The sequence below is a fragment of the Pteropus alecto genome, unplaced genomic scaffold, assembly GCF_000325575.1.
Source record: "Pteropus alecto unplaced genomic scaffold, ASM32557v1 scaffold17, whole genome shotgun sequence".
In the NCBI taxonomy this organism is placed as follows: Eukaryota; Metazoa; Chordata; class Mammalia; order Chiroptera; family Pteropodidae; genus Pteropus; species Pteropus alecto.
This window is the reverse complement of record NW_006440645.1, coordinates 2,677,338-2,689,015: the sequence shown is the minus strand read 5'-3', so window position 1 is coordinate 2,689,015 and position 11,678 is coordinate 2,677,338. Positions and strand designations below refer to the sequence as shown.

The following is an 11,678-nucleotide window of genomic DNA, read 5'->3' as shown; positions in this document are numbered from 1 at the left end:
GCGAAGGTGCGAGGCAGCAGCCGAACCACCAAGTGCCGCCTCGGACCGCGGCGGAGCGGTTCCCAAAACAGTCGTACTGGTTGGATCTCTGGCTGTTCTTCCTCGTCGACCTGGTGTTGTTTTTCTTCGTGTACCTTTGGCCCTGGTGAGTACTCTGCGAGTCGAAGTGGCAAGGGGCTTAGAGGTCATCGAGTCCCCGGGCCGGCCGGGGTGGGGACTGAATTCCAGAGTGTGCTGTGTCCAAGGTGAGTGGCGGGGTCGGGGGCGGGGCGGGGACTTGGGACGAAGACGGTAGAATGCACATATTTACCTCGCCACCGCCGTGGGGATCTTGAAAGAGGTGTAGGGAGACATGCCTACGTGTGTATGGAGAGAGAGGTTCTGGAATGAAACCCACTGTGTCTGTTCCTCACTACCACGAAAAACGAGAAGCTGGCTTCTCGGAGCTTTTCTCTTTTACCACTCGCGACCAATAGTAACCAGGTCGTGCGGGCGTCGTGAGGATTTAATGATAGCGATGTATCCACAGGCGATGTTAGTCAGTGCTCCATTAAAAGAGAGCAGGCTGTGCAGGTATCCCAGAGAGGCCCAGAGCTGTACTCGAAACAGCTTCTCACCCAAGTGTTCCCACTTCAGTAAATGTTAGCTTCATCCATTCGGTACCCCTTCCCAGACGCGGGTTCCTTTTTTTTTACACCCCCACACATCCCAAAACAAAATTCTGTAGATTACACTTGAAAAAAAATCCTTGCTCTCCATTTTCATTGCCACTTAATTCTGAAAAGACAGTTCTGGCAGGAGATAAAGGAAGGGAACCTAGAGCGGCAGAACCAGAAGAGGGACACAGGCCTGAGATGATAACTCAGGCCCAGGTGAAGGAGAGCAGCAGTGAGCTGAGGAGGGGCCTGTGGAAGCAGTGGGGCTGGTCGGGACACTAAACAGCCCTTTGGACTTTGGAGGTGACTGCTTATTCACCATGTTAACGTCTCTCGGTCATCACGCTTATGAACTGGATGGGTTGTGACTAATCCACCTCCAGGTTCTGGCAGAGATTTAGGCGTCAGATTGTTGTGTGTGAGGCCCCATTGTATCTGATTTCTTAGAGAGTGTGACAGATTGGGAGACGGAGTTAAGGAGGGAGAGTGGAAGAGGTGGGTATTTCCATAAGAGCCTCTGTTGAGCCATTCATTAAGAAGTTTCCACTGTTCTCTACCTCCTCCTTTTTTGGTAGAGGCTGATACCTCATGTATAGCGTTGTTTTTTTTTTTTCTAATGGCCTGAATTTTCACCTCTGGGTGTAAGACGGTTACAAAATGAAAGCCTTAGGGGGACTAGTCCAGGCCATTTTGTTCTTCTCAGAGCAATATGTAAATCATTTAAGAATTGGCAAGTGACTAAAACAACTTCAGAAAGTGGCATACAAAATTAAAATTGGAAGAAAAAAGAAACACTGTTGACAAATATTTGGCTTTTACAGAATGGTTTGCCTAATATCTCAATGAAGAAGTTGGCTCCTGGAATGGATTCTGAAAATGACTACAACTTGAACAAAGAAGACAGACGGGATTGTGCAACAGAAGAATTTCACACTCTAAGGGACCTTCCTTCCATTTTACGCATCCTTACCTATCTGGGGGACTATATTAAATGGGTAAGATCTCACCCATTCATAGCTGAGTTCTTTAGACTCTGATTCGTGTAAGAACTTTTTTCAAACACCTGATGGCTTTACAGGAGCTGAATTAAAATTATTTATACAGAAAAATTTAGTGTATTCATTAAGAGTTATAGTAGTATGTTTAACATGTTAAGGGTTGGCCAGGTTTTGGTGGGATGCAAGTAATATAATGAATAAGATGAAGTATTGAAAAAAAATAAATTACTCAAAAGCAAGGGAAGGCTTTGAGAAGTTAAAAGCTATACAGAAAACGCAGGTCCACAAAGTACTGGCTGTGAGTACCTGTTTAATTTTTAGATTAAGTGAGCCTCTGCTGTGGCTGCCAGATCGATAGGATCTTAGAGAAAGTTGGCAATATCCAGTATTGGAAAGCTCTTACCCACAAGCTGCCCCTCCTCCTGTTAAGCTCTTGAACTCAAACAGGATTGTGTGTCCCAAATCTATTTTTTATTATTGTGGTTGCATTAAGAATGCTCGTGGCCAAAACATGTTTATTTTTATAATTTCTGTAACTTTCTGAAATACTTCAGCAGAGTCGGCCTGTTTACTCATTCAGCAAATATGTGAGCACTTACTATGAGCCAGGTATGGCAGTGAAAAAAAGAAACCTAGTTTTCATGGAGCTTACCTTCTCGTTTTTTTATCTAAATATGTTAACAAGAATTCACATTTTAAAAGTGCTCAGTTGGTATTTAAACAGGTCACCTTCCCAGAGCAGCCACCATAAACCCTTGAGAAGCCATTCTTAAGAAAAGAAATTCCTTTATAATAACATGTGAGAAATAGCCTCTAGTGGTTGATATTGGTGACATTTGATACATGTGAATTGCATATGTATTTTGAGGATATTCCCCCTCCAAATCAAGGCATAGATCTGGTAAACTCCACGTCTGCCTTTTCAGTGGCACTTAAGGTTGGAGTGGAATCTGGAATGGCTTTTGGAGGATTTAAACAGCCGAATATAAGATTAACAATTACGCTTTCAGGGTGTTGTTGCATCTGTCTAAAGGAAACCTTTTATGTAAAGGTTGAAGCATCTAGAGAAACAACTGGGATTTCCTTGAGTGTGCAAACATTCTATGAACTGTTTTTGTGCTGCTTGCTAATAATTTTGTCCAATAAATGTTTACTGTATAGCTAAATCTGGTCTGATCTGCATTTGTTCCAACAAAGTACTTGGTAGTGAGGTTGCAAGAGGATTAACAGTTCTCATATAGCTTAACGTTAGGCCACACACAAACAATCCACGCTCCCTTTCCAAGCCTAAAATCAGCTTCCAACCGCAGCTATCGAATATTGGGAATTTCTAGTACTGGGAAGACGGAGCAATCTTTCATCTTCCAGTGTTAGGGCATGCCTGTAAATGGCATACAGAAATGGTGGCAGCATGAGGGTTGAATCCTTCCTACACGTGATGAGTAAGAATTGTGCCTATCACTGAACTGTGCCATCTCGTAGAGGGACTGCTTAAAGTATCCACACTGAAGGCTTTTAAGTGGATAAATAGGACACCAAGAGAAGCTGGCAAACTTGCTGTGACAAAAACAAAGACATCAAAAGAATAGCAAAGCGATTTTAATCTGGTAAGTTTCACAAACAATTTCATGTGAGAAATGATTGCTTTAATAACTATTTGAAATGAACTGGCTGATAAACAATTGTGAGGAAGTCTGTAGGAGTGAAAATTTAGGATGTAAACTGCTCCATGTACCTAGTCCTGAAATGGCACTAGAATATACTCAGGGACCACAGGATATTCAGGGTCAGTAAAGGCATTTAATGTAGATAAGGATAAGGGTCATCAAACTATGGCCAGTGGGCCAGATTTTTATAATGCCCATGAGCTAAGTATTATGTTTACATCTTAAATTGATTGAAAAAAAGACCATGTTATGTGAAAATTACATGAAGTCCCAAGTTTCAGTGTCAAAGTTTTACTGAAACACGTGCCCATCATTTACATATTGTTCATTGCTGTTTCCACCTTGTACTGGCAGAGCTGAGTAGCTGGTTTGGTACAAGGTCCACAAAGCCTAAGTCCTTTACTATTTGGCTGTATAGAAAGTTTGCCAACTCCTGTAGAAGTCCTCACTGGAGCTGAACTCTTAGCAGCCTCCTGTGATAGTTCACATATCCTTGAACTTTAAATTGACTTAACATTTCTCATAAAATACATAATCCATCTTGGGGAAGAGGAAGCCATAGCTGATAAATGCAAAGAAAAGTCCAACCATATCAACTTAAAGATCAGTTTATCTGAAAAAAAAAAACTGAACTGGAGAAAACAATTTCACATGAAAATAGAACATGTGGAAGATAAGTATTTCGAACATTACAATTGCTGGTTGCATTATTTCAAAAGTATAATAAGCTTGTAAACGAAATACCTATAAAAATAAATAGGCACCCTAAAAATAAAAATTTTACATGTGAATGATTAGTTATTAAATATGCATTCACTCTATATTTGAAGTGTTGAATCAACATAAAAACAAATGGTCAGTTTCTAGTTTGTTAGTACTATAACATGATTCAGGAGGTTTCAACCGGACAGTATTTAAAAAAAAAGCCAAAATCGGACATTTCTATTTGACATCTGCAATTCAACTGAGTTGAAAATATAAATCTATGAGATTGCTGTTAAATATCAGAAATTAGTTTTAACTGTTTCAGACAACACAGTTCAACTGGACATCTTGACCAAGAAAAAATTAAGAACAAAAAAACCTACACAGAATGTTTTTGAAAGTTATTAAAAATACTTGAAATAGGCCCATTTTCTAGTATATCACAATGTTACAAAAGCAGTATTTAAATACAGACATTTCAAACACAATTTTACAAAGTTTACAATATTTACAAATGTTCCATACTAAAAGTTATGTTAAAAAATAAGCTTTCTTAAAAGATAAATTTTAATTTACTTGATATTCAAGTATTTCTAAATTGAGAGACTATAAAGTAATAATCACTTACTGTTATAGTTAGAAAAGGCTATTAAAAACTGCTAGTATGAAGTCAAAGTTGACCGAGACTGGGTAACTGGGTGAAGTTAGACTTTTATAAGCAATTACTTTCTTTTTGTCTAGAAGTATTTTCATTCATTTACAATGTGGAATATTTGACAATTTGTGGAATTGTTCAAAATATTAAATTTACTAATTAGTTTATAGAATTGTCAAGTTATAGCTATAAACTTTAAAATTTTAATTCTATCATTCTCAATTGTTTGGAGTGAACAAGATAAAACTAGTCTAAGCCGGTTTACTAGCTTAGCACAAAATAAAATGACAACTAATGAAATAAGGCAATTGAATTTTCACACTTGTAAAGTCATCATCATCTTGGAAAATTCCTTTATTTTGTTTAGAAATAAAAAAGCCCTCTCCACGAAAGTAGGGTAAAATGGCTAGAAAAAAAGGGAAGGATGCTCAAAACAATAAATTTTATTAAAATTAAATCTCTATATGAATGGCAGAAATTTAATCTGGAAACCCAGAAAGATTTTTAAATTCAAGAATCAGAAAATAAAATGGGTTGACAACCTATATTAGGTAAGATTACAGCAGGGGACATGTCGGCAGTCACAGTGAGATTCCCAGGAAGAGGGCACTACGTTATTCCTAACGTTGGTACTAGCAGCCCGAAGTCAATCAAACCAAAATAAAAAGCTTTCACATTTCATATGAAATTAGAAAAACTGTAGCAAGATAAATAAATACATGAAAGTATTTTAATTATTTTTAGCTTACCTGGCTGTAGTAATGTTTATGAATACACACAACAGTCAAAGGCCTAATTTATGTTAACTAGGCGTTTGGAAAGTAGAGTTCTAGGAGAAAAATTCAGTTTCTTCTGTTTTGATCTTGAGAATTTAAAAATTTCTTTTTCATTAAGGCTTTTTTTTTGGTCAACTGCTGTCAATCTCATGGGTCGATATTTCTAAGACACTTAAGTCATATGCAGAGACTATCACAGAAGTCGGAAATAGATGGCCGAAGCATTCTTTTGGTTGTGACAAAGTCCTATATAGTGAATCCTGCTTTGACCACGCAAGCCATTTGTCTATGGCATTTTCAGTTAGCACAGTTTACCAACCCACAAACACGAGTACTGGTTAGTGTAACACCTGTGGGTCTACCAACACAAAAACAGGAACGAATTCCATTCTTATTCAACAGCAGCAAATGGTAAATGAGTTTTTGCACCTCATTTTCTATTTTTTCGAAGCATGCCAAGACTGTTCAAAGGGTTCCCTAAAATATCCAATAAGTTGATTATCACAAAACGAAAAAATATAGAGAGGAAGTTAAAGTGATCAGTGGCTTTAAAAACGCCACGGTTTTAATTTCATCTTGCACTAGGTTTCGTCTGGTCTGAGAGTGAGTGTGCCGGTTTCATCGTTTACCTATTACAGTGTATGCCAGGTTTGTATCTTTGCTCAGAGGGGCGGTTTGAACTAAGACTACTATGTAACGCAGGTCCCAGCCCCCGCTCACTCTGAGACAGTGAGTTCTCGTTGCAGAAGCCACTGCTCTCTGGAAAACAGAGCTTGGGCCTCTGATGGTATTTCAGCCTGTACGTATCAGTCATGCAACTATCAACTGAAAAATAGGTAGTTAACGAAATTGTCTCACTTGGGCAGGTGGAACTGGAGTCTGTTTCTGCCTGGCACGAAGCATCGACAGCTGGACCCACATCTGCCTGAACGTCGTGAGCGGAAGAGCTGGATGGCTGGTTCGGCGCATTGCCCACATGCTCTTTCACTTGAAATGTTTCCTTGAGTCTTTCATCATTTAAATGTGCACTCGCTTCTGAACCTGGTTCTGAAGCTGTACTGAAGCCATGTTTCGGAAGACTAGAAGGACCAACTTTGAGCATCTCTGTAAGTTTGACGTCAGGCGCAGAATCCTTTTTCTCTGACTGTGGCACACTGGCTATTGCATATTTTTTTGGTGGCAAAGGCGGTGGTATATTCTGGCAAAGGAGTTTTGGCACCAGACGCCCATCAGACCTGTAGGCTGCCTGAACTACATGCTCCCCGGACACAGAGTTCTCGGCGTAACACTGCTCTGCCCCCGTTTGCTGCTTGGTGTGAGGAGCAGTTTCTGGCTTTAAGCCAGCAGTTCTCGTTTGTGAGGGCCACGGTGAGGATGGCGAGACGATTGCATTACTGCTCATTTTCCTTCCAGAAGCAGAATTATCATCGAGGTGAAAAAGTAAACCTGTTCTCTCAGCATTTTCTATATTGTGCCACTCAGAAAATTTGCAGTCACTTGATTTTTCAAGTTTCTGTTCACCTGACTGGTGGATATGCTCATTTGCTATCTGGTCCTTGAGTACTGGCGGACTGGACAAAGGGAATAACTTTCCGTTGGATTCACGTGCGTGTGACCTGAAATACAAAGACAAAACAAGCTAAACAGCACATACAAATATGCAAAACTGGAGAAAAACAAACACTGGTCCTGTAATTTAACCTCCCAATGTACAGTTTATTTTTGTAACAAAACAGAACCATTAACATTTTATATTCCGAATCCAAAATCTTTATGCCAGAATACATGAATACTTAGCAGAAATATCTGCGATTACTAAAATCAAATTTCTAATAATTAAAAGTGTGATTAAAAATATGTATCTTCAACCGACAAACACTGAAATTACACTTATTTGCAGTGAGATACCCTAAAACACTTTCCAACCAACAGTACAAAGTTTACACCACTAAAAGCACTTAAATTTTGATATATAATGCTATAAGGATAATATACTAATTTAAAATAATTTTGTCAATCAAGATTAGCTCCAGTAGGTAGTAATTAACTTTTAAGGTGAAGATAAATGATATCACATTGCAAATTATTGTTGCTCATCTGATTATTTTCAGCATGTGAACCACACGGGCTTCAGTTGGAGCAGAATGGTGGGAAGGGTTGAGGCTCTGCTAGGTAGATGAGAGCTATGTTCAGCTCCACAGCTTTGGGCAAATTACTTAACCCAGGCCCCACCTTTTCTCTTTTGTGAAATATCATCCACCTTGTGAGAATGCTGTGAGGACCGAGCCGGCCGCAGTGGGTCCTGTCAATGGCCGGCCCTCCTCCCTGAGGTCCGCATCCTTCTACCGGTCGGTCCCCAGCAACGGAGGCACCATGACAGTGCAGACCCACCGCTTCCACAGCAGTAGTATGTATGATGCCTTTCTGATAGACAGTGTGTCTGTAACACTTGCATTTAATTTTATTACAAAAATAAAACAGTTTAACATTTCCAAATATCTCCGATTACCTGTTAATCAAAGGATTGTTCACTTGTACATGTGATTCGGGCTGGCGCTCATGCGCTTTGCCGCCTACTTCCAAGTTCTTGAGTTCTTTCCTGAAGCCTAAGGAGCGGGGGGAGAAGGACGATGTTATTTGAATGACCTACGGTGCTCGGCTCCACTTCTACTTCTCCATGATTTACACGAGGCTTTAGATGAACAGGTCATTCTCTTCCAATAAACAAAAATGGGTGAGAGGTATTATGACAACATGTAAAATGTCATATGCCACCATGAACTAGCTACTGTTTACTGACTGCTGACTCAGGTTGCAAGAAGTTGGTAACAGTTATTTAATCTTTACAACTGAACACTGTTTCTACTTGAAAAGATGGCAGACAAACTTTGGTTATTCAGACTTGGTTATCTAGCAGAAATTTTCTTGAAAATTAAAGAAGTGAACATGTCACTTCAAGAAAAACAACTGGTGGTATTTATTGCCAATGATAAAATTCCAAATTTTAGATAAAAGTAAGAATTTTGGAAAACCTGTATCTACCATGTGTTTTGTAGCTTCTCGATAATTATAAAGACTTTCTGCTTCTATCTGTGGTGATATCAATAAATGTGGCTTAAAAAATTATATAAAGAAATGTACCAACATTTGGAAGACTTGCATAATTTAGCAAACCAATATTTCTGAATGAGGATACACGGAGGTCACAAAATTATGCATTAAGTAAATCATTCTTTAAATGGATACATATTTAAAATTTCAGACTTAATGCCTAATACAGCAAATATTAATAGACATAACTATAGAAAAAAGAACTCTTTGAGGTCTCCAATATTTTTAATAGTATAATGATATCCTGATGTCAAAAAGTTTGGAAACCACTGTTGTACTTGATGAAAAATAGTTGGCTTTTTAATCTCAGTCACGGCTGTTCTGGAAGACAATGCTCTTACACCCAGGAAACTAAGTGACCTACCAGCTAAACAGCTAGTGAGTGCCAGCACTCACACCAAGCCGGGTTAACTCCCAAGCCAGTGCTCTCCCTCTACGCCACTAAAATACAGGGTCATCACACCGAATCTCCCTCTGATGGAACTAGACCATCGGTGTGGACATCAAAGAACATGAAATACTTCAATGTGCTGATTTCCACAGAAGTTAACAAAACGTGGCGTTAGCTTGAATTTTCAATTAATTGCCTAGACTTCTATACATTTCTAGTAAGTCTGTCTGTATTCTCCTTATTTTTAGATGATCTTTTCTAGTTCAGTTATCTCAGTCTCCTCTCATTCTCATTCTTCTACTGAACCGTACGCCAAATCTGTGAATTGAAGACTGCAAAGAAAACGAAATCAAAGGTAGTAAAACAGCCACTTTATGTTTTACACTGTAACAGGGGACTCTATGTTAGATGCCTTTTTCATCTCTAAGTTGATCTTCTGGGTACATTTTTAAAAACTACGCTGTCACTCAACATCCAACTGGAATCTAAACATCTAAATACTACCCTACAAAAAAAATTATTAGTTGATTTTGATCAGGCTTTGCAAGTTAGATCATGAAGCAATTTCCAAGAAAGAACTGTGTAATATACCTGAGAATTTAAGGCCCTATATGCGATGTTGCTCACAGAGTGTTTGGCGCCTCCCAATAAAACTTGACAGTAGAATGAGGGAAACTACAAGTCTGGCGTTCATCTGCCTGAGAGTAACTCTCGTGCACTCACTGCAGTAAGCTCGCTCTCTACTGCATGCTACCCCCCCCCTTCTGTTATTGTTTCCCAGAGGCCTGCACAGTATCTAGCGCACAGAAGACATAGTCTGCAGAATAAATAAACAATCGCATGAAAAATACACCGTTCTTCTTTCAAATCACCCCACCTGCCTCTGCCATGTCCCAACTCCATGGATCCAGGGCCAGGTAAGTATAAACACAGACAAGTTTTCCTACTGTCCTCACAACCTAGTTCAAGTCTCTCAAGTGTCCTTTATCTTAAAAATAAAGTACAGTATAATTTATCCCAGATTCTTAGTTGCTTATAAACTTGCCATACCGCCTGGGGCTCAGAAACTAAGCCTTTTCTTGACAATGACTTTATGATTTAAAAAATGTAATGTAAAAACCTCAATAATGTTTCCATCTTTAAAGCCTGAAAAATTCGTAAGTTGAAATTACATTACTATTTTCCACCTACTATTTTAACTCCAGGATGTTTACTTTACTTCTTAATTTATCCATAATTTCAAGTTTAACATTTACCAATGCAAGAAGAAACAGTTAATTCTTCTGGAATTCTTAACTTCTGTTAAATTATCCACACAACAGGCAGCAGGAGGCAGCAGAGGTTTTGTAAATATGTTTGAAATTTTAATATCACTATGGCAGGCATTCGACCAAGTGGTTTGACTTCGGAATTCCAACTAACTTAAAATAGATGTGTTATTTTTCTCTTCTGCTGACATAGACATCCATGTGTCTTTACTGGGAATTTTGGCTCCAGGTTCTTTGCAAATCTAAAATAGTCCAATTTTAACACTTCGCACAGAAGACACCACAATGTCAAGGCAAGAAGCTTTAAAGTAATAATGCTGATCTTGTACCGTATACAAAAAAATGAAAATGTACACTTCATCTGAAAAGATAACCTGGGTTTAAAACAGACTTGTGTAGCAACGAAACCAAACTGCTGGTCGAGACAGTGTAATCTCACTCTTGCTGGATGGGGACATTTCAGATTTCAACAGTAACGCCACAAGTAGGAAGCCTGGACATTCAAGGGCAAGAATCTAACTAATGACCTTATTTACAATAAAAAACACATTTAAATAAAACTTGAATACTTTAGAAAAATCACAAGACTTTAACTGGATAAATATTTCTGGCTAAATTTACCATGTACCATAAGGAGTAGAGATACTCTGGGGTATAATAATCTAACCTGTAACTAAATTTTGGGTGACACAAGATAAAAAGGCGGGAATCAGAAACTTCCTTCCTCATTGGAATTAGAATTGAAAGGAAAAGCATAAAATGTTATTTTGCTAAAAAATTAATTTTGATACTGAAAGTTTATGGTTTTAAAAAAAACATAACCATTGGTGATGCTAGGCCACAGCAATACAGAACAAATATGTGTTGATAGGCTTTCTCTCAATAATCTATGAAACTTTAGAGAAAATAAATTTAGAATGCACAGAAACAAACCCAACTGTTAAAAGTAACTCTTTCTCTAGATATACTTTATAATATACTTACTTTAAATGAATATACTCTGCAATTTACAAAAAAAAATAATCTTAGAGGATAACAAAACTTATGTACGTGTAAAAACTTGCAATAAAATGTTTTCACTTACTAAGATTTAACAACTTAAGAGTAGTATATTTCACTTAACAAAGGGGAGGTACAGACTTTTTATAGTAAGAAATGAAGGGAATTTACAGATTTTTTGACTACTGATAACTTCTTTCACTCGTCATTTCCAAGATCGGGGTCCTCAGCCTGAACTAATCTTGACTTCTACGATCGACTGGGATTAGGCCAAGTATCGCATACTCCAAAGCCAAGGGCAAAGGTTTCTGAAAGGCCTAATGACCTCTCTGGGATTGCTGTGCATCGTCTGTAATGGGCTAACGTACACTGACTGCAGCAGCCAGCTGCTCCTCATGGGGAAGAGGCCAGAGGGTGGACCACGTCACACTGTCCGGATGCCACGGTGCACA

At 38.6% G+C, this 11,678-nt stretch overlaps 1 protein-coding gene and 1 long non-coding RNA gene across 3 annotated transcripts in view; one reads left to right on the top strand and one right to left on the bottom strand.

Moving 5' to 3' along the window:
- The first annotated feature begins 6 nt into the window (after positions 1–6).
- On the top strand, positions 7–2,820 carry LOC107196093. The gene is made up of 2 exons (XR_001517404.1): positions 7–145; positions 1,478–2,820. It is a non-coding gene; the product is annotated as an uncharacterized LOC107196093 (long non-coding RNA).
- Positions 2,821–3,231: 411 nt separating this feature from the next.
- USP53 (ubiquitin specific peptidase 53) overlaps positions 3,232–11,678 on the bottom strand; it is a 42,860-nt gene continuing 34,413 nt past the window's right edge. For both annotated transcript variants that reach the window (XM_006917740.3, XM_015593911.2), the window contains 2 exons: positions 7,967–8,063; positions 3,232–7,073 (listed from right to left, as the gene is read on the bottom strand). In XM_006917740.3, coding sequence (XP_006917802.1) covers positions 6,083–7,073; positions 7,967–8,063 — 1,088 coding nt within the window. In that variant the 3' untranslated portion in view covers positions 3,232–6,082. The remainder of the gene's footprint in view (positions 7,074–7,966; positions 8,064–11,678) is intronic.